The sequence below is a fragment of the Pomacea canaliculata genome, linkage group LG7 (assembly GCF_003073045.1).
Source record: "Pomacea canaliculata isolate SZHN2017 linkage group LG7, ASM307304v1, whole genome shotgun sequence".
NCBI lineage: Eukaryota > Metazoa > Mollusca > Gastropoda > Architaenioglossa > Ampullariidae > Pomacea > Pomacea canaliculata.
Window position 1 is genome coordinate 30738580 of NC_037596.1, and position 23381 is coordinate 30761960.

At 36.2% G+C, this 23381-nt stretch overlaps 1 protein-coding gene and 2 long non-coding RNA genes across 4 annotated transcripts; 2 read left to right on the forward strand and 1 right to left on the reverse strand.

Annotated features, from left to right (window-relative positions):
- The first annotated feature begins 4994 nt into the window (after positions 1 to 4994).
- On the forward strand, positions 4995 to 21914 carry LOC112568095. Of its 2 annotated transcripts, XM_025245196.1 has the most exons (21): positions 4995 to 5087; positions 5205 to 5528; positions 6134 to 6264; positions 6419 to 6608; positions 6879 to 7124; positions 7421 to 7730; positions 8009 to 8347; positions 8538 to 8645; positions 8818 to 8842; positions 9047 to 9087; positions 14224 to 14547; positions 16155 to 16285; positions 16505 to 16691; positions 16926 to 17171; positions 17685 to 17978; positions 18317 to 18655; positions 18843 to 18950; positions 19126 to 19150; positions 19334 to 19371; positions 19577 to 19672; positions 20337 to 21914. In XM_025245196.1, exons 6-21 carry the CDS (start codon positions 7634 to 7636, stop codon positions 20432 to 20434), a joined length of 2496 nt encoding a protein of 831 aa, XP_025100981.1. In that variant the 5' UTR covers positions 4995 to 5087; positions 5205 to 5528; positions 6134 to 6264; positions 6419 to 6608; positions 6879 to 7124; positions 7421 to 7633; the 3' UTR covers positions 20435 to 21914. The 2 variants fall into 2 exon arrangements, with proteins under 2 accessions (XP_025100981.1, XP_025100982.1); XM_025245197.1 differs by lacking the exons at positions 4995 to 5087; positions 5205 to 5528; positions 6134 to 6264; ... (5 more) ...; positions 8818 to 8842; positions 9047 to 9087 and adding an exon at positions 12460 to 13495.
- On the forward strand, positions 9966 to 11622 carry LOC112568101. The gene is made up of 2 exons (XR_003099995.1): positions 9966 to 10571; positions 11263 to 11622. It is a non-coding gene; the product is annotated as an uncharacterized LOC112568101 (long non-coding RNA).
- LOC112568103 lies at positions 17178 to 22389 on the reverse strand. Its single transcript, XR_003099997.1, has 3 exons — positions 21925 to 22389; positions 18819 to 18930; positions 17178 to 17738 (listed from the first exon to the last, which is right to left on the reverse strand). It is a non-coding gene; the product is annotated as an uncharacterized LOC112568103 (long non-coding RNA).
- Positions 22390 to 23381: the final 992 nt, after the last annotated feature.

Sequence of the window (23381 nt, forward strand, 5' to 3'; positions counted from 1 at the left end):
CTGTATAAACTGTATAGGATGACCTCTGTACCATGAAACGCTCTTAACTGCAGTCACACGTTTAAAAAAATGCATGGATAACAGAATGGCTCAAGAAGAAAATTAACACAGCAGATGAATACAGCCTAATTGAATTCCTGTTGTTTTTAGGACTGGCAAAGCGTGCTTGACCTAAAGAAGTTGAGATGGAACGATAGTACAACTTAGTATAAATAGATTTCTTTAACTGTTCAGATGATGTTGAAGACGGGTGCTAATCTTTGAGATGTTTAAGCTATCATGAGAAAAACATGCATTCGCCAGCAACACACAGCTGTACACGTACCAGACTAAAATGTACACATTACACAGCACAGGCAAATACACGTCGACTCACAATTTTCCGCTCTTTCCAACTCCACCTATCCATTTAAAAGATACGCGTATACAAATATACACAGTCAGTAGGACACATACACATTGACACACGTTCAGAACACACTAGGTGTGCATTGACTCACATCCATTCTTGTGATTGTGATAACTGGAATAGTCAATGAGTTTTGTTTCTTGTTAAGAGTTGCTTTGTCGTTTAAATCTGAACGCAGCATGTGTTGTGTACTTTTTGTGGGGGCCATGATAAGACTCATAAGCAGCGAAACATGGACTGGTGATCAACAGAGAATACTTTAAGAATTGTGACTAATACATTTAACTGCAGCTGCTTATCTGTACTGGCAGTCCTCGAGTTACGTCAGCCCCGAGTTAGGATGTTTCGTGGTTACGACATCTCTACCATTGACTGTATGAAGCCTCGTTTCCACTCCAGTGGTTTTGCGTCGTAAACGTCGTAACGCCAACTTCGTGTTTCATTTCATTATAAAACGTTTGTTTGTGGGTTTTTTTAAAAATAATTACTGTGTTAGGGTAGGATAAGTGCTCACAGTATGTTACTTACGTACAGTATGTACGTATGTTCCGACTTACGGTGAAAATCTGTTTACGACGCGACATAGGAACGGAACAACCTCGTAAGTCGAGGACTCCTGTAAATACTTTTTACATGTGATTCTTTGTGGCTACATTTGTATCCACGTAAATAGTCCTTATACGGCTATGTCTGTACTACGCTATGCCGCTGATTATTTATTAGAGACAGTTATACTTCCATTGGTAGACACTTTTCCATATTATAGCTTAAAACTGTATGTTACATTTATAGCAGTGATGTATGTCTCTTGAAAAGAATCGTTTCACCACCTGGCTTGACTCTTACAATATTAGCCAATCAGATCCTACGGCTCTCGCAAGTTTACCTTTCGCAGTAGCCTTAGGGTTACTGTCTGACCTCTGGCGTCAGGGCTACCATCCTAAGTGTGTCTCTCATTTGAGTCATTGCTATGTAAACGGTTAGCTTTTGTAAAAGCTATTAAAACGCAAAGGAAAAATCTTGTCTACAGCATTTTCCTCCATATTGACAACTTTAACGTCATGTCAACGTTAATCGGACTGATTTGTGTACTGTGTATTAGAGCAACACATGATAGGATGTCTGCATATACATGTACTTACTTAAGTTTACATAAATTTAAGGGTATTTTCTATCAGGTGTCTGGGTACAAATGAGTAGGTTAAAAGTGAGCACCCGTGTAGAAGCATTCATGTGTGCGCATGCGTGTATGCGTGCACATGCTTGCGTGCTCTATAATAGTCGGAGGAGGGCCGGCAGGTTTAGCACAAACGTTAATGGGTTTTAGTTGAGGTATGTGATCAGGGCCGTGCTTAGGGGCAGGCGGGCGAGGCATCTGCCTAGGGCCCCGCGCTTTTGATTGATATGGTAACTAGGCATATGGAAGTATAGTCAGCCGTATCACATTCTCGCTGGACGCGCTTGGAGACAGAAGGCTGCTGGACACCGAGGATTTATCGCGCATGAACGTTCGTGCATTGAGCTATTGCTGGATTTATGTGCCACTAGGGGGGAGGGGGAGGGGGCAAGTTGGAACTGAGTGAAGAGGTAGGTATAAGGTAAGTTACTGAGGTGTGGCCAGTCTGTGAATTGAGCGGATTGGGCCCCTCCCCTGGCTTTGCAACCTGTAAGCGAGAGGTCGAGTCCTTTATTTCCTAGTTACTGAAACTTTCTTTTCCCGTTTCTCCACCACCAAAAAAATAAAAAAGAAAAAAAAAAGATAGAAATAACTACTACGTTAGTCTAACTGAGCATTAAACACTTAAGAAAACAACGGAAACTGAGTAAAGCTCAAAATAGAGAAAGCATTAGTTTTTTATTTTAAAAAATATTCAATTCAATTCAGGAGGACGTTGAGAAAACTACAAACAACTCCTATTTCACAACGTTTGTGGATGGCGAAGTTAGTTTGACATTTTAAATGAATGCTTACCCTCCGCCCAAGTTGCTAGTGGTAGTTTACAACGGATCCGGGAATAATTCCATGTCACCAACAGTCGAACATGAGAACACTGTGAGGTCTACATGTTTATCTGACACATCATACATTTATATGATTACCTGTATGGTGACTACTAAACCAAACAATCTACGACACTGGGCCATACACCGTTACTTTATGGTCTGTGAAACATTTCATTTGCGCTTGAAGTCAAAGTAAAAGAACAGACGACAACACAGGCATTAAAAATAGCAGGTAGGGGCTGAAGCATTATTGTTGACATGACACAAACGTACGTGTCCCTCTACACACACAGGCTTGAACCTGAGCTTATTCATATCTGTCACTCTAACATTCATTGGACGGGGAACTCAAACTTTACATTGTGTGTCAGATCAAAATGAAAATCATATGAAATAATGGGGAAACATAATAAACAGTAAATTTCTTATCTTGCGAAACGTTTTTAACTAATTCTCCACTTTTCATTGTGATCAAACAGTCTGATTTGCAGAATTCATAACCATAATCTTCGCTCTTCCCTTTTACATACATGTCTCTTTTTTCTAAGAAAATGAGAAAATATATTGTTATGAAGGTGTTGAGGCTTTTCTTTAGTAAATTGAGAAATCTTCTTAAAATGTAACTTTAAAGTATACAACTGATAATTTGTACAAGTACACGGTTACTTGTACAGTAACTCTTTGCAATAAAATAACATTCTGTGCCGAAGTTTATGATACTGTTTTCAGTAATGGTCTGTAAAATATTTCACTTAAATTTGAGATCAAAGAACGTTGACTCAACAAGTCAATATCTGACGGTGGGAATAACTCGTGTGAGCTTAATGTGTAATGCACATTTGAGTTATCTCCCTTATCAAAAGTACGGAATAACTTAGGAATTTTATGAAATAGTCTGTTTTTTTTTAAAGGAAAAAGTATAAACTAGCATAAATTTACACACTCACGTCCTCTCCTTAGCACAGCGTCTTACTTCAAATTTTATTAGGAGTGATGAACTCGTCGTAGGTGGTTGTACTTTAAAGGAGAACATAAATATTTATAGTAACATACCTAATTCTCCTCCATAAAGTTCTATTTAAAGACTTTTAAAAAATCAGATCAAACAAATATATCTCTAAACTATTGACACTATGTTTTAGGAAATGCTGTTATTATGATGTATTATAATGTTAACATGTGATGAAGACATTCCAAATGCTGACAACACTATAAGATAAAGCGTCGAAGAATTTACATGGCAGACGATAAATGAGCTAGTACACTCAATAAACGACAAATTATTGTTTTGAGAATAGAAACCAATTGAAATTAGCATTTAATCAAACTGATCTTTTATTTTGACATTTTCTGTTTACCACTAGATCCTATAGGGAGTAATGCACTCAAAGTCCTCATGTCATTGTAACGGTGCCAATACTCTGAACGGTCTGTTGGACACCTATTTGGGTTAACTCCCTTTATCTATGTCTAATGTAGCTTTATGTGCAGAAAAAGGGATTTTTTGGTGTGTTCTTAAGAAAAAAAATCCCTTCCCCCCACGCGAACATATGCTTAATTTACGCACTCACACTCTCCTCTCAGCACGAATGCAATCGTACACGAATAAAATCAACAACAGCAATTTATCATGCAGATATAAAACCATGCAAAGCTCTAATTTTTTTACAATCTGTCAAGGCTATCGGGTGACTTCGCAAGGTAGTCGGTGTTCTAAATTTCGCTAAGCCATGCTTAGAAAGCCGTGACGAAGCCAAGAAGGAATAAGAGCTAAATATGCTTCCTAACTAGCACTTACATACAGGCTACCCTTTGGTTAGTAGTGTATTGGTAGCTATGTGAGAGAAAGAGAAGGATATGTGTGCTTTATGTAATTATAAAAGATATCAAACGAACTATTCTGTGTGTGTGTGTGTGTGTGTGTTCGTGTGAACTAAGAAATTCAAACCGTGCTTGCCGTGTTAGAAAGATCGGTGCAGAGTGGAACCCATAGTTTTCTTTTACTGGATTACTGACCTTTTGACAGGGCATTTCAATGTAAATGGAAAATAAGTTTCAATGAATCTAGGTTGTGATCTTTACTGCACGGTTGTTGCTGTCTGCCTCTCTTTTCTCTCTCTCTCTCTCACTAAATAACCGATAGACAAGCATACCTATGAGCTCTCTCACACACACAATGCCTCATTTAAAATTCCCATTGCTCACGAAAACTTAATAAAGTTTCTGCTAGACAGAGATACACACTACACACAACTTTGATGTACTAAGTATACTTTGTATGGTTCTCACGCACTGCTCGTTTGAGGTGTACAGATTAATAATACAGATACAGATCGAATTTATGAACTGCATAGTGTGTCATTACAGCCTTAATTCGGGATATGCCTAGCCCTATAAGTGACATTTTACCTTTCTGTTATCTTTTTCTAAAGTTTATAGGCTTTCAATTTTTTGGTTTTGTTTTGTCAAATATAAAGGCTTGATATGGCGGTTTTTCTACTTGTATTTGTATTTAACAGATGCTATTTATTTGTACCCATAATAGGAACTCTTTCAGTTGATATTCCTTCCTTGTTTCAGTCGAGGCTATTCAGGAACGTACGTTTACAAATCCAGTAAGCCATGTTGAGAATGTTTCTGTTGGTATTCATTTGGTTGTTGCAACGATCTTACGGTAAATAACTAAGTTGTATTTTTAGTGATACATCTATGTTTGAAAGTGCGTAGTGATTGTGTGTATTTGTTTCTACATGTTTGTTGCATACTTTAAAATACTTTCGTTTATTTTCAGGAGACCTACCATCTCTCTGCAGTGATGGCTACTTGGAAGTGATTAACGGGACGGAGACAAAATTTATTTGCTCCAATTTTTTAGGAACTCAAACTATTAGATGGTACTTTAAGGGAAATACAATTGCCACATGTAGCCCATTACAGTCTCAGAATGAACAAAACTGTATTGTAACTTATCTACCAGTAGTGTTCATTGTTAGCAGGACATCGCCAACAACAAGTGTTGTGACAGTTAAACCTATTTTTAAAGATAAACAGTCCAGCTTATCGTGTGAGATCGCCGACACAAAAGCCATCAGCAACTGTCCTGTAGATTTAACATGTGGGTATTTTCTAGTAAAGATATTGTATTATATATTTTAAATATGTCCAAAGATAAGTATTTTACTCTAATATTACTTCCAGTAGCTTCTTTTTAACCCACTGTGTGTTTAATGTATCCTTGACACTGCCCACTATATCTTTTTTCTCTTTGAAGCAAAATATTTAAAACTTACACTGAGAAATAAGCATGGTTTAATTAAACTGCGTACTTCCCAAATAACAGATATTAGTTATGTGTTTATAGAGATTAATTTCTTTTTTCTCGCTAATGAACTGGTAATCGCCACTCATTGCTTAATTTTCATAATAATCGCTTACAATTTAGACCTAAAAACATGAGTTTCTTATCTACACTTCTGAAAATGGTGTTAAGAAGGCCTTGAGAAATAATTTGCGTATAAAAGTGACTTTGTATCAATCATACAATTAGAGGAAGCCATCGTTTTGTGCTTTAAAAGGATGTATCATATCTGTTTCTAGATGATGAGCTTTTAAAGGTCTTTATTTTAATGTAGTATTAATAATTATAAAATGTCATATCGTAGGCTAAACATTCACCACACAAGAGTTACACTTCTCAATAAAGTCATCAATCATTTGCAGATTCTGCAACTGTCTCCTCCTGTACTGTCGAGTTCAGTGGCAGCACGTGGACAGTTTCAAGCCAGTGCAATGTTACAAAAGTTTACTCGTCACTAGCCAGATACAGGTGTGATCTTTACCAAAGAATACAGGTAAGTCTTCATATCATGTCATCAGCCTCAGTTTGATAATACAATCGATATATATATATATAACTTCTAGGCGCAATCTTGTGATTACTGATTCTCCCAGTGATGCTCAAAATGATTTTTAAGAGCACTAACTGCATTTTGTTTCATTCATTAGAATGATCCAGAAGAAAGACGTGTTAATAGTTCGCCAATGTCAACATCAAGTATCACCGAGGCTGACTATTTCTCTGGTTATTGTAGCATGACCAGCTTTCTACCTTCTGACGGGACATACAACTACAGAGTGATGTTGATACCAGGCTATGTCAATGTTACTCCTCCTTTCAACGGAAATAACTTTATAAGTAAGGACTAGAAAGATTTATTATATAAGTAAAAGCTGACTTTAGTGAAAAAAATGCAAATTTGTCAAAGTATGGACACAACAGGTGTGGACTACTTTAAGTTTCCTTTATATCATTTCTAAACTGAAGATGAGAAATTACAGTCTGTTTCAATTTTGTAATTAAGATCGTCCTACCTGTTGGAATAAATGTGGGATTACTTCCTCGAAGCAATCTTTATTTAAGCAGTTCAAGCAGGTGAGATGACTGTAACATTTTATATTCTTTCAGGAACTCCAAAAGGTTATTTATCACACAACTGCCCCACATCTGTATCTGAATATGGAAACCTACAGTGTGCATGTTCAGTCACAGACAGAGGAAGTCCTCTAGGAGAAATTCGCTGGCAAAAGTCATCCACAAATGAACTGTCGCTGAATGGTGTTCTAAGAGCTCAGAATGGAAACATTTTGACATGTGTGCTTACGTGGAATAGAACAGAAATACAATTTCTACATTACACCATCATCGTAACATGTGAGTCTTCTACCTGGAGAGATGCCACTCTGACACAGTGACGAATTATTTTACTCTTCTTCTAGTTCTGTCTTCCTCTGGGTCTCTGGGTATGCAAATTAAAAATGAGCATCCATGATATAGTTTTGAAATTTAAACTACATAGTCATGTTCGAGTAGGATAATGACTGATGGTTAAGTTGAGTTTTCTGTAATGTAAATATAACTGTTACTTTTTTTATTTACAAGACTCTAGTAGTGAAATGTAACATTTTAAAGCTCTTTCTACCTAGCTTTTATTGCTTTTATATTTACAGACCCACCCAGCGACATACAGTTTAAGGTAAACGACATAGAAACTGTAAATGCCACAGTAAAGGAAAATTCCACAGTGAGGATGGGGTGCCTGGCGGATGGCAGACCCACCCCAAGCATGCGTTTGAATCTCCATCAACAAAAACACTGTCCTGAACACCAGTCCTCGTGGAAATGTCACTGTTAATGATATCAGAGCGACAGTCACTTATGACATGGAGTCAGTGCAGTGCCAAGACACAGGAGAGTATGAATGTGAAGTGGACACTGGTCCTGGACAGACTCACAAGCGAATCTCATTATTTGTAATGTGTAAGTAATACAAACTTCATCGGCTGAAAGAGATATTCAAGGCTAAACTTTTTTATGCACAAGGTTTATATTTTTCATACAAGGAATTCAGTTATTATTTTTACTGTTCAAATCAGTGTTTCTTCTCAATGTTTAGTGAAATCAGCATTTGTTCTAACTTCATCCGTTTTTCTTTTAAAATAGTTAATGAGCATGTGTGTGGATGTTTATAACTATTCCCTATTAAGCACCGACATTTGTCGAAACTGAACTTTGAAAAATATTTATGTAACTTACAGGTGCTCCAAGACAAACAACTCAAGACATTTATTCAGGGACATTCAACGGCGGGGAGGCGAGACTAGAGTTTAAAATCATTGCTTACCCACCGCCTGTTGAGCTGTCTGTATTTTACATAGGACCCTCCCTAAATGATACTACTTTGAGAAAGATGGAATATAAGAATACTGTTAGCTTTGTGTGTACATATGACAATTTGTTAAGGTACATGGTGACATGCACAGTGACTCTCTTCAATGAAACAATATTCAGTACCGGAGTTTACAATGCTGTTTTCAGCAACGGTCTTGGAAATATTTCACTGACATTTGAGATCAAGGAACATGTAGATACACCAGGTTAGTATTTAATACTTACAAACATGCAGAACTGTTTATATAAATTATATATATATATATATGAGAGTGTGTTTCTTCAAATTAATCAAATATTTGCTTGAGTTACCACACTATCCATATGTCGTTTAAAAACAGAATTTCTGGAACTATGCCTTTTCATTCTGCTCGCATCATTTTTTATTTTTGACAGGGCAGTCAAAGGCTGAAGTAGCAGGACCTGTCGCTGGTGGAGTTATAGGTGCTGTCATTGTCATCGCGTTGGTTGTCAGTGCAGTCATCTTTATCATCAGAAGAAAAAGTTAGTAAATTTTGTTTGAAAAAACAGCAAATCGAAAAGGTGCACATGTTATTTTATGACTGATAAATAGAAACACAACAAAAATTACATAAAATTACAGAGCAGAACAACTTTATACATGTTATTTGTAATTCTGAGTTACTAATATTGAACTATTTGCGGTTATTTTCAGGAAGTAGATTTGACGGAGGCACAGGGTGAGTGTCTAGGTAGAACGGAATACAGTAATATGTAGTAAAATACAGTTAAACCATGTAAAGCTGTTTCGATGAAATCATTAAGCAGATCAGTTTTCACTTTTAATTATATTTTATTGTCATAATACAAATTTAGACCTAAGGCGCTTCAATTGTTAAATTATACAATTGTAAGGCTATATTTTTCTCCCATTTTCTTTACAGAACGACTCCGGCAATGACTTCTAAAACTGATCCTCAGAGAAGTATGATTATCTAACTTTTGGCCATTTGTAAAATTTGAATTGAACATATGATAATGCCTTCTTCTCTCTGAACAAAACTGCAATTTTACTTTATTGGTGAATTAATTTAGCTACATGTAGACTTAATAACGAGTAACAACTGTGTCACGTGGTAAGTAGTATAGGGCTATAGTGTTCGTGTCTCACTTCTGTTCCCTCCACGAAACAGGCGGACGCACTGGTAAGCAGACTTTCGGAGGGTGAAACGGGTAACTGTGGGGATGCGTTAGCGGTGAGTTATGTCGAGACGGAGTAGTCGGCCTTTGGCGGCTCTCGACCGTCGGGTGGACAAAGGGCCAAGAAGTGCGATTGGATATATCTAGATAGTGGAATAGTCGAAGTGAGTCTGTGGTATGTTTGACCAACCACGAGAGAGAAGAGCCCGCGCAAATGAGAATTTAACATCACGATCGGCGAAGGATCGGTGTCTGTTACACTGGTGCTGGAAGAGGAGGGTTGTAGCCGAAATCTGTTCAAGGCTGTTCAGATTCTCTGCTGTGAGTTTGTCTGGGAATCGTGACAGCTCCAGCACAACCGACTCAGAGGTGTGGAAGACCCGCTCTGTCGCAGAGTGTACGACGCTTCATCTCCAGCATCTGTTTGGTCGCAGACAGTAGAGGCAAACCTGGTAGATAAGTGTCGGTCCTGTTAGGCGCTGTTAAGCTTGAGACAACAGACCGGCCTAAGGGACGAGGTACAGGTAGGCACACGGTGGTGCCAGACTCTCTGCGCTTGAGGAAGGAGGCCGACACGAACGACAGAGGACATCAGCGGATTCTAAGACGTCGATCGAGGAGGGCCCTCACGTGACTAGAGCCTTTGTGAAGAGATAAGTGGCGTGTGCATGTATTGTGTGAATTAGCTAAGCTAATTAGTGGCTCACGTTACCTAGGCTAGAAATGGATAACGGGACACCCTAGTTTTAGGCTATATATTGAGATTGCATCATTTGTAAATTGTTGAAATACTCTCGATTATTAATAACGTTCTGAAATACACTAAATTCCCTTGTGCTGCTTATTGGGGAGGTAAGCTGGGGGCTCTGAGTCAATTAAAGGGCAATTAGCAATTTAGTGTAAGTGTGCGCGTACACGTTTCTGTCGTCGCCAGTTGGTAGAGGTGTCGACAGTGTGAACAGCCCGAGGCAGCGGGAATCGCACTCTGACCATCTTCGCGTGCTCATTCCTCGGAGTTCACGACAAACTGATAAAACACACCCGACAAAAAGAATAACATTAAATTTAGACGTAAACATTCAGATGGAAGTGGTGCGAGCAGATCTTTATTTTAATAAGGAATGGATGATATACGATATTTACTTTTTATTTATTTTACAGACTTAGAAACACTATACGACAAGCTACAAAGAGGAGATGTAAACAGTCCTTCTGTTTACCAAACACTAGGACCACAGCAGACTTCAAACGACTTCACAGATAATGAAGGTTGAAACGCATTATTAGACAACTTTTTAAACTTATTTCACATTTTCTATCTTTATTGAATACTAGCATAAAATAGTGAAGAAAGAAAGGGTCTATGGAGTACCACAAATCAGATGGAAGCACCAAAGTATCTGAAACAAAAAGAAAAATCGAAGTATTTAAGATAGAAACTTTTTAATATCTATTATTTAATGTAAAAAAAAAATGTTGTTGATTGTCTTGGTTTAAGCGATGGTGGTAGAGGAAACGAATATAAACAATGTAAAAACAAAGTGACAAACGTCTACCTTACTGTGATTCCATCCTGACTACTGAAATGTCTGGTTTATATTTACCGAGTGGGAAAATATTTCAAAGTCGTTTGTAAAAGAGATGTTTCTATGCATGTGAAGGTAGCACTGTACAAAAGTTTGATGGTTATCGTTTTATCTTGATTTCTTTATTGTCGACAAAAATATCTCATATAGAATACTTAGTTTTAGTTAGCAGTAATTGTATTAATTTTATCATAAATATACAATAACCTAAAACTGCGCATTGTTTTGCTTTGTATTTTCTTTAGTCTAGTTTTGTTTTTATTTTTGTTTCCGCATAAATGTAATAAACTTTTTTAATTGTCATCTTTGATTTTTACATCAACATTTTGATGAGATTACCGCACTGGGTTCATTAAAAGAAGTTTGTCTTTCAGATGAAGGAAAGTCACAAGTGTATGAAGTCCCGACTGATCGGCATGAAAACACAAGAGGAAGACGACAAAAGAGACAGTCTATCAGAACAGCACATTTTCTTAGTGGTTCTTTTTTCGTACTTCTTTTATATTTTGTTAATTTAGAAGTTCACTGTCCAATTCTCGAGAGACAAGTTTCCTATTGCATTATTGTTCATACATTTTGCTTCGTTGGTATAACTGTTTGTTGCCCTGGTTGTTTGGAACATCTTGGAGAAAGATAGCTACGTCTGCAATATGACAAAAACCTTTTTCAACATTTTTCAGAGTAATTTTGTCGTTCGTTCATATTATTAAAAATATTAAAAAAGAAAAATTTGCCGTCTGTGTTATTTACATCAATTTTTGTTTGTGCAAACATCTCGCTGTGTAACTGCTTCAAAGCATAGGATATGCTTATTTCCGAAATAAGTCATTATTCCACGCATTCACTTTGTGTTTTGTCTCCTAGGTGAGAATCTAATGAAGATTATGCATCGTCACTTCACACTTTAAAGATGTCATTCAAATAGACAATATAATAATTTAGTGAAATATTCAAAACATTTAAATGTTATTTACAGGCACTATGCCCACACAGGATAGGGTGTATGTGTGTGGTCTTGTCTGTACATGGGTTTGATTGTTTCTATGTGTGTGTATGAATTTTCAAGGTTAACTTAATGTTTAAAAATCCTCAGCCAGCACACCTATGAGTAAAACTCGTTTAGGCCTGATTGTATTAGGCAGTAATTTATAAATACTGTTCTGTAATAATCAGATGAATCCATGCTCATATCAATATGCTTGAAAAAAGTCAAATTTGTTGCTCCTTGGGCATATTCAGGTTTTTTTTCCTCTTTCACTTTGTCTCCCTCTCACACACACAATAAAACACCTATCAAGGAGTATATGTACAACCTGTGGACACCGATATGCAAAATAGCAAATGGCGCGTGAGAAATATTTATTTTACATACACGAAAACATCAAGAAAGAAAAAAAGTATTACTTAAGCAATTATTGGAGAGTACTGAGTGTTCTCCTCTACAGGCACGATGACTTTCTTCTGAATTTGTTTGCCACCATTTCTTCACTGTAGGTTAAAACAGAATACTGACCGATGGTTAAATAGATCACAAGGTTCTAGCATGACATAGCCGATCGTCTGCTACTTACTTTACTGGGGTAGGGTGAGGGGTGAAGCAGTGCCCTAGAGCGCTCCGAGTTTAGTCGCCTGTAATTAGATATCTAACCGGAAAAAGATAGGCTGAGTACACACCATGGCCGAGTTCTTTATCCTAAGAGTGGTCCATTGTGTCAAGCGATGTATAGAGCAAAGGAGGAATGCACTTAGACGCTTACATTTTGGTTTCTATTTTGTTTCTTGACTATTATACGATAGAATTCAAAGATATTACAATTGTAACACTTGTGGATGATTTCTAAGTTAACTTTTATTTGAACCTGACTTTTTTGTGGGTGAAATAATAATAATGACTGGAAATAAATAGTAAACAATAAGTGTAAGTCTTCAGCAGTGGGAAAGGACGGTGCAGATCAGATTTCATTTTGTTTATAATGTTAAATGACATGCTATGTTTTCAGGAATATTTTACTATTTGTATCTACCTCCCGTTGTGAGTCAGCATACATTTCTTGACAGTGTTTTTGTGATGGTGTGTTTATACGAGACCAAAACACCATGATGTAAACTCTGTAAATGCGTCTGTTAGAGCTTCATTAAACTTGACCTTTAACCTATCCCTTGAACTCTATTAAATGTTGACCAACCTAACATTTCATTGAGCAAAACTCCAGGTTGATTGATAAATGTTTCTGTATTACTAACCAATACCTTTTTTAGTTTAACAGTGTATCGTTCCTTGAGAAACTCGCTGCACCATGTGCTACCCTTACAAAGTTATCGGGTGTGAGTGGTTGCATGAGGATTTTAACTTCCTTGTAGCTTATCAAGTCCTTTCCGGCGCTGTGTACATCTGTGTGACCCAGTGTGTGTCTTGTGATGTGAACGATTTCTGTCGTCTTGTAGCCCTGAGGTGGGACTGCTTTCCGCCTGTGTGTTGCTATGTTCAAAGCTTTTGGCAAAGTACAAATATTATTGTTTACAACACTTACCTTGATTCTGATTGCTCTCACATTATGCCAACGCTAATAGGACTGATTTGCGTGCTATGTATTAGAGCCACATACGGTAGGTTATCTTCACATACTTTGAGGATTTGCTTTTAAGTGCGTGAATACAAATATGTGATTAGCCCACGTGTGTGTAATTGGAAGAGAGAGGGAGGGGGCAGGGGTTAGGGTTAGGGTATTGCAGAAGGACTTGGTTACGGGTTTATTTTGAGGTGTATGTGGGCACACCTACTCTGCTGGGACACTCTATAGTTTTGTTGCTTCTTATAAAACAAACGGTAAACAGCGAATAAGCGGAAACACTATGTAATGCTCTCTTCATTATAAAGACATTTTTATAATTACCTGTTAACTTACTGAACACCACATTATTCAAATGTAACTATTATGATGAAGAAAATATATTTTAAGGATGGTCTTGAACAGATATAAAGAGCAACAGCACTGAGCAATATATGTGGACATCAAAGCACTGTAAGTACAGCGGAATGTAGCGATGTAACTGTCAGGATTTTCTTCTACACGGTGTGAGGACTGAATAAAGGAGGACGTTGAGAATTAAAATTATTCCATCAGGATTTCTCTTGATGAGCACATGATGTCCCGCCCACAGACAGCAATTAACTTGCACCTATCTAAACTAATTTAAAACATTTTGTTTACATTACCACAATATGTTATAATTATTATATAATTAAATTATAAATTATTATGAATGTTGCTTATTTGTTGTAACTATTTAAATATACTTTTATAATATGTGGTCTTCATTTTTTGGTGTTTCAGTTGTCACAGTGTCACTGTGTAAAGATGGTAAATATCTGGAAGTAAAGGAGGGTCGGGATGACAACAGGTTTGTCTGTACAGGATTGACAGCTGAGCAAACAGTCAGCTGGTTTTGGGGAACAACGTTTATACTTAAGTGTACAGCTTCAGCCTGTGAGGCAAATTATTTCTCCACGTACTTCAAGATTAGCAGATCTTTACCGACTGAGAGCGACATTACAGTGAATGCCACCTCCCTCTCAGATTTAGGCAACTCAGCATTAGCTAACCTGACATGCCATGTGTCAGGTGACAATAAGGACACTTGTCAGCTAGATGTCGTCTGTAAGTATAGCTTGTCTATTTAAAAGAACGGGTACACGTTAGCACACATGCACCCATCATGTACATCTTTGCTCTTTTACTCACACCCTCTAGCTTGCGCTCTCTCTTTCACGTGCGTAGGCACAAGCACGTACGGTCGTGCGTTTATATGTATTTCTACGACAGTAAAAAGCCTAAAGTGGAGAATGACAATATAATTTTTAATGAAACAGCCAATTCTTAAATTTGTAAATTATTAAAATATCGTAAACAGTGTAAGATAGTCCGGGTTTTTCTTTGTCGATCTTCCAACTTTAAGTTCTTTTATCACCAAGCAATAGCGGTCCGGTGGCGCAACAGTTAGCACTTGTCACCAATACACTGAAGGTTGGCTGCCCTGAGTTCATTTCACATCTCGGGCACGCTGATCTTTCTCTGCACGTGGCATCTGTTTACAGGACTGGCTGCTTGCCGTAATATAGCCTTAGTTGCTGACACGGCGTAAAACACCAATCCCCCCCCCCCAAGCAATAACAACAGTAATTAAATCAGTTGATATTAGAGTCGTTCCATTACGGACTCATTCCATATTTTTTAACCAACAAGATGAAAATATAAATAATAATAATTAGACAAATTAAATCCTTTGTTTTTTCTAGTGAAAATTTTACATGTTACTAGTAAAACATATAGGTATAGCTATAGTTAGTAATAGAAATTTTTACTATAATCTATCGCTTAAAACATTAATTCTTACCTAACAGTGAGCTGTGTTTTTATTTATTTCACTCATCACATGCTTTTTCAAAACCATCCGCATCCAAACAGTTAGACAAGCAAATATATAGCTTTTTTGTTTAGTGTTTTTATTTTAAAGTCACACAATTCTTCAAAATAGAAAGATCAGATAAATTGTTGTCTCAAATAACTAGCTGAACAGGGCTCTAATTTGGATTTTAAATCCATTCTTATACAATATTGAAGGATAGTTTTCTTGCCACTAGGTGGCATAAGCGATTTTAGCACGATTGTCAGTTAGAGGAAACTTGACCCAAACTTAATAATTTATGGTTATGTAAGCCTATGCCTGTTCCTTTAAAGACACATACATTTATCTGAACATAAATGTACATAAATAGCTAGAGCACTAAATGAGACCACAGCTTTAGCTGTTGAGTTTGAAACATGACATAAACAAATTAAACTCTCATCATGGGATGATTTGGGTTTTGTTTTTGTGTCGATTACTAATCATTATTCACTTTAGACAGCTCAGCAATAACTATCAAGACATAACCAGCAATAACTAGCCTCAAGCCGCTGCTGAGTTTTCTGATATTCTTCTGCGATATAAACTATTAATTGGCTTGTATTTAGCGATGCGCTTTCTCTATGAATATACATATATAAGTAAACTGAAATATTTCTCGATTTCTGTTGTAACTCATAAGCTACTAAACAACATCAAAGCAAATTACCATATCACACCCAATAGTGAAAGTGCCTTGGCATTGTCACTAGTAATCTCTAAACTGTTTTGAAGCACTCTTTCTACCCACTCTCTTCCGCTTTTCTCTCCCTCTCTCCTCTCTCTTTGGCAGCACATTTGAAATATTTTACAATTTCAGATCCTGCTGAAAATCCTCAGTGTCAGATTCAGTTTAGTGGAGATACATGGGAAGTAATCAGCCATTGCACTGTTTCAAAGGTCCGCTCAAGGAGAGACAGATATGGCTGTTATTTATACCAAATTTCAGAGGTAAAATTCTTCTACAACGTCCCTTATGGTTTTCCAGATTCTTTGTTTGTACACAGTTTACTGACTGAAAATTTTGTGATAGCTAGTTTAATTTTATATAAACCCATCTTCATCACCATTATTAACTCACTATGTGATATTTACAACATTCATAGTAAGTTAATTGACAGTCATGCGTAGTGGTTAAAATCTTTAAATGGTTCTTTTGTGTGTCTCCAGCAATTAACTGCTCTTTTCTTGGGTACTTTTACAACATCCTTAAAACCCTCTTCAAAAGCTAATTATTTTTCTGGTGAGTGTCAAATCAAGATTACTCTCCCTTCTGAAGGAAAATACAACTACAGTGTCATCATTATACCTGGTGAAGTACAGGTGTTTCCTTCCTTTAATGGAAGTAATGAAATACGTGAGTTTAATAAATATTTAATCTTCTGATATTGTTCCTTCATATCATTTGATAAATTTACTGGATGTCTTTCACAGAATATAAACAGCAGTTAACATCACAGGTTTTTACTGTGATGACTTCATACTATAGTAATATAAAAACCTCCCAAAGCCTTAATAGATGATAAACAGTAACCTATTATTAAAAATAAATACATGACGATGATGATGATGATGATGATTTTCAAATTAGGTCGTCCATCTGAATCTCCTCAACACAACTGCCCACGATATGTAACGGAGAGCGGTGACATAAACTGTCTCTGTTACTCGGATAACCTTGGACTTCCATCTGGTTCTCTTATCTGGAGAGGAACCAACTCGCCGAAGCTGACGTTAGACCAAGTGAACAGGACATATAGTGGGACAAGTAATACTTGTATCTTGATGTGGAACAACACTGCTGTACAAAGTACACAGTATACAGTCACAGTAAACTGTATGTTTTTCTAAGGATTCATTTTTCTTCAATATTTGTTTTGGTTTTGAGCCAGTCCCATTCATTTTCTTTCCGTGTAATCAGTTCTATCCCACTCATTCCTGCAATCATCTCATTGATATACACATTGAAGTCATCTATGTTTCAAATTATTTTTGAAGATTAAAAATAATGATCATAAATATTGATTGCTTATGTCTGACAGACACATTAACAGATACTCATTAAGATAAAGAATTAACTATAACTCAAATATTTAGAAATACCACACAATTTAAAAATTAATAAAAAGACTTTTGAATGTTCATTTTAAAAACTTAAGTTCCCATATGTTGACAATAGGAATCAAACAATAAATTATGCAATACCAGTCAAATTTTAATAATAATACTTCTACAGGTGGATGATTTTACTCATAACTTTTTTTGTATTTACATACTCATGTTATATACCATAATAAAAAAAATCATTAAAAACAGTGATGAATGCACAGTTTTTTCGTCCTGTTGACAGATGCATCCCGAGTGCTGAGTTTTAAGATCGACAACAAAGCAGACGACATTGTAACTGTAAAGGAAAACACAAACGTGTCCGTTGTTTGTCAAGCTGAGGGGAGACAACTGCCGACAATACATTTATTTAAAAGAAGCAGTGATAACCAAGATCTTGAGCTAGCCTCAACTAATAATACTCTGGAGCTTCAATACACTATGACAGCCGTGAAGTGTGAAACAACAGCCATTTACACTTGCAAATCAGAAAATAATATCTCTGGAGACCAAAAATATATTCGACTAATTGTTTCCTGTGGGTATTCGCCATGCTATTTGACACAAATGTAATTTACCTTGAAAAAGTGCAGTAACTTAATGAAAAATTCATTCCATTTACAGGCAATAAAAATCTTTGCTGCTTTTTAAACTCATTGTTTTGATTTAAACCTCATTTATTTTGAAAAAGTATGAGAACTTTTGCAGTACTAAAAATTATTATCAAGTGATACCTGGCATGCCCATGATAGTTTCTACCTTTAATTCTTTAATCTTTTATTTTATTGTCAGTTTATGATCTATGGCATCATTAACACAAAGTGTACTTATTGAAGTTTCTAAAATGTTACTTAGCACTTTTCATTTGACTTTCAGGTGCTCCTAGACAAACAATGCACGACTCTTATTCTGTGACATTTAATGGTGACAAGGCCAGACTGCACTTTAAATTCCTTGCTGACCCAGCGCCAAATGTGTTGTCCATATTTTCCATCAAATCTTCACTAAATGATACAACTTCAAGAAAAGTTGAATATCAGAACAGAGTAGAATTTGACTGTAAATCTGATCAATTGTACAGGTATATGGTCACCTGCACAGTGACTCTTCTCAATAAAACAGCATTTAGGCCTGGAGTTTATGATGCTGTTTTCAGCAATGACCTGGGAAATATTTCACTTACATTTGAGATCAAAGAACAAGTCGACTCAACAGGTTATTTTTTAATACTTACAAATTGGTCTTCATTTTTATTCTGTGATTTTTGTACATATATGATACCTGAACTAAACAAAGTAAATGCATTTAAGCACACCAGGCTATACATCTAGCTTTTTCAATCAAACCTTTTATAGAACTTTGTTTCTCTTCTTCCTACCTCATAAAATGTTGTTCTCCACAGGGCAATCAAAGTCTGAAGTAGCAGGACCTGTTGCTGGGGGAGTTATAGGTGCTTTTGCTGTTATCACGTTGGTTGTCAGTGCAGTCTTCTTTATCAGAAGAAAAAGAAGTGAGGTTAATTTTTTTTAAAAAAACAATAAATGAAAACAAATATATAATATAGTCTTTATTAGCGATAAATGAAGACCGTAAAATTGAATTTAAAACGATCCTCAGTCTTTAGAAACCTTTTAGTATTTGAAACTCTTAAGTACTTATGATGATATATTTGCAATGGTTTTCAGGAAAACCAGATGAGAGAGGCTTACAGTGAGTATAAATCTACAATGAAACCATGCATGTACTGCCTTTTTAGATGAAATAGTTAAGCTGATCAGTCTATGTTTTTAACTCAACTATGTTGTCATTTGAAAGATAAATTTAGACAGTGCTACCAAATTATAAAATGACTTGGAATGTTATTAATAATCCTTTTTCTCCCACTCATTTCAGAACAAACCAGGTGTTGACTCCAAAAACTTCTGAGAGAAGTATGATTATTTAATATTTTCCTGAACTACATATTGGCTTAGTCATGAGCACATATACTTATGAAACTCGCGCAGACAACGTAAAGAATCAGATAAAACAGAGACGTATCCATGGAGTAGGAGTAGAGTATGGAAATATTTATTATTTGATAAAAATGGAGGACTTGTTAAAACGAGGTTTTCTATTTTCGTTTTTCCTCTGCAGGTTTAGAAACATTATATGACCATCTACAAAGGGGAGATATCAACAACCCATCTGTTTACCAAACACTAGAACCTCTGCATGCTCCAAAATATAAAGGTTATTACACATCATTAGAAAGCTTTTTTAAAACTTTTCTTATTCTGTCTTTACTTTATGGGCATAAAATAAAATAGTTTAAAAAATTAGGACAAGATCTATGGCACACCAGAAATTAGAAGGAAACAGCAAAATATCTGATAAAGAAAAAGAAATTCCAAACATTTAAGAAATTTTAAATATCAACCATCCACTGTAAGATTAAAAAGTTTAAATGTGTTTTTGATGTTCTTGAGGTAGGTGATGGTGGTAGAGGTAAAAAAGGAGAAAAGCTAATGACAGACGTCTAGCTTACTCTTATCCCTCCCTCCACCCTAACGACTAAATTGTCTGGTGTATATTCAAAATGCGGGAAAATATTTTATTACATAAATTAAATGTATGCGTAAGAAGGGTGGTGTAAATCTGATGATTGCCAAAGTGTCCCATTGCTATATAAAGTATCATCTCAGAAAGATCTCATAGAAAACACAGTTATGGTTAGTAGTAGTTATACTGTGCAAACTGTTGCATTTTAAAATAGGTACAAAACAGGAAGTAGATTTTCTTTTGTTTTGCAATATATTTTTTAGTATAAGTTAATTGTTCTTGTAGCCTTGTGTTGTTTCATAATTGCCAAAAATTCCATTCTACTATTTCATTTGATTTTACTTATAACTTTTAGATCAAGGAAAGTCACATGAAGCTCCAATTGATCTGCATGAAAACACAAGAGGAACACGACACAAAGAGATAATCTACCAGAACACCACATTTTGTTAAACTAATCTTTTTGTACTGCTTTTAATTTTGTTGATAAAGAAGCACATTGTCCAGTCCTCCAGAGACAAGTTCCCTCTTATTAAGGCTGTTCATCGATGCCACTACATTGGTAAATATATTTGTTTCCTTGGTGCTTTGGGGAGCATTTGAGAGAAAGATAGTAATGTCAGTCAGCAAAGGTCATTTTTTTTCATTTATCAAACTTCACTGTTACTTGATACTATGTAAAATGTTATTAAAAAGAAAGTTTGCAGTCTTTGTGCTTCACATCCATTTCTATGCAATTTTCTAAGTTTGGGCAGACACATCACTTTGAGAGGTTTCACACCATACATGTATTTTTTCAAAAGAAATTATTATTCCACCGTCAAATGTTGGTTTGTCTCCTAACCCACAGATGATAAGTAAAGATGTTAAGCACCTTAAAATATGGAAATAATGCCATTTAGCTAGGAATGATCGACAGGTATTGTGACTACATTTTAGCTCCTATCAACTTGGTGTGGTTATTTAGTTTTAATTTACCTCTTCCCCACCAGCTGCACGAGACCTAACATTTCCATCGACATTGGTAAGCTTTCTTGCCGGCACAAACTATGAAACATAGACATATATGTCTCCTTATACACCGTGGAATGTATCGGCAAGTTATAGCATCAATACACATGTCCGTACACACTGTGACAATTATGGGCAATTTTATGAATGAAGATGAGAATGTTGATCTAAAGTACAGCCACTGCTTAGGCTAAAGTTGAACCTAGAAAAATTCTGATTTATTAAGACACGCCAAAGCCCTCGAGTCGGTAAAATAGCTCTGGGTAGTTAACTCAAGTAAAAGGATATGAATAGCAGTTGAACAGTTGACCAGGTAGAAGAAATAATTAAAAGTTTCTGTATTTTATATGTACTGCTTGGGTAGCCTCCCTTGCTATGAAACGATGTTTTGTTTTCTTACAACCAGTTAGCTAAGTATTTTAATTATAAAATATCTTAAGATAAACATCAATGACATGATTTTATTGTTGCTCAAGACGACTTCCCATATACAAGAAAAATAGATATTGTGCAGTAACTTAATTGTTTATCCCAAAAGCACCTAAACGATGAAAAAAAATTAAGGCTGTGTAGAAAGCATGTTGACAGTTGCTGCCCGCCACGCATGTTTTGGTGACTTCACAGGCCGGATCTCTATAATGAATAAAGAACGAGCCCACGTGTCTAAGTAGAAACTAAAATTGTACCGGAAAGCTTAGTAAAAACCCAGGATAGAACAACACGATCGAGGGATCCGGTACCAGCACAATAAACCACCAATGCAGATTTGGCAGGCCTCGTATACTCCTAAAAACTAGGAGAAACAACAGGAAAAAAGGACACAAACACGTATACAGTTGACCACCAATGCGGACTTCGCAAAGCTCGTAGACATAAACAGGTAAACAGGGCACAAACAACAGAAAACACCTGTGGTGCAGGTTTTTTCTTACGATAAAGGTGCAACGTAAACATGTTGTCGGCAAAAATAACTCCGGCGATCTTAAAGTGCAACATAAATGTGCTTTATCTCCCCTAGCAATGTTACATTGAGCTTGACGTGCAAATAAGAAATTTTATGGCACAGTCTTTAAAAAAAAAAGTCTCCGTTTACACACTCAAACTGTCCTCCCAACGCACAATTGTTATTTAAGCTCTATCATCCAGAAACTAAAAACTTTCCCGAAAAGATATGCTTCGTATACACGTACACTGCTGCGGGAAAGAATAACTCTTGCGACCTTAAAGAGTAATACAGATTTGTGTTACCTCCCTTTATCGATTTCTTTTAATAGCTTGATGTTCAGAAAAGGCAATTTTATGTTCTTAATGAAAGATAAAAACCTCACGCCTGCTCAAACGTAATACGCACTCATACTCTCCTCCTAACACACACGCACGCGCAAGAAATAAAATCAACAGCATGCTATCTGTGCTGTCAACTTCACTCAGCCATATTCACAAAGTCATGACTAAACTAAGAAGGAATACAGTGAGAGAATTTCCGCAGTAGATATGCCTCTACTAGTATCTACATACAGGCTGACCCTTCTTGTTAGTTTATCAGTGGATATATAAGACAAAGACAAATATACGTGTCGTATGTAGTTATAAAAAAAATCAAAGGAACACTTCTGTGGACTTCCCAATGTATTTCCTTCCTTTTAGTCAGAGTAACTTTACCATCCCTGTGCAATTTGTCAAAATTTAGTAAAGAATTTATATTGTTTAGAGCATTGCATTCAACGCACTGTTTTTGTTCAACCATTTCGAATGTCCAGCCTTGTGTTTAGATGTAAATAGTAAATATCTCTCGGATATTTTATGGCATAAAAATTAGGGCTTAAACCCTAACAGATCATGATTTTATCCCGGAATGTATAAGATTATCTGTGTAATTTTAGTGATGCTCTGTCTCCCAGTAACTACTAATTAACTTCAGCAAAGTAAGGGACATTTAAATAAAAAGTGTATGGTGTAAGGTAAACAATGTATTAGTGTAGTCAGATGCCCAAGCCAGTTTTTGTGGTATGGTTTGTTGAGCTTCTCTCTTTGATTCTGTCTCTTCTTAGCTATCCCACTCGCTATAATGTGCGTGACACTAATATAATGACAAGCATCCTTGCTTAGTTACTAGACGATTATGAGTAGGGAGACCATCGTAATGCGTTGTTGTAACTCTATTTGTGTGTGCGCGCGCACGCGCGAGTCATGGGAAAAATGTAGAAAATCGTGTTCCACAGATTGTAAGAATTGTAGAGGTTACAGCAAAGAAGGAAAAAAGTGTGAGTCAACAGTTCTTAGTATCAGCAAGGAAACCTCTGGAGATACCTTTGCGGTAAAATGTCAGTTTTAATGCATAATCTATTCTAAAAGATGAGGATAACTAGAGACTCAAATAGTTGTTGAA

Coding starts and splice junctions, on each gene's coding strand:
- LOC112568095 (XM_025245196.1), top strand. CDS start 7,634: ATGGAGTCAGTGCAGTGCCAAGACACAGGAGAGTATGAATGTGAAGTG. Junction 8,348..8,537: donor GGAACATGTAGATACACCAG/GTTAGTATTTAA, acceptor TATTTTTGACAG/GGCAGTCAAAGGCTGAAGTA. Junction 19,673..20,336: donor GCATGCTCCAAAATATAAAG/GTTATTACACAT, acceptor TATAACTTTTAG/ATCAAGGAAAGTCACATGAA.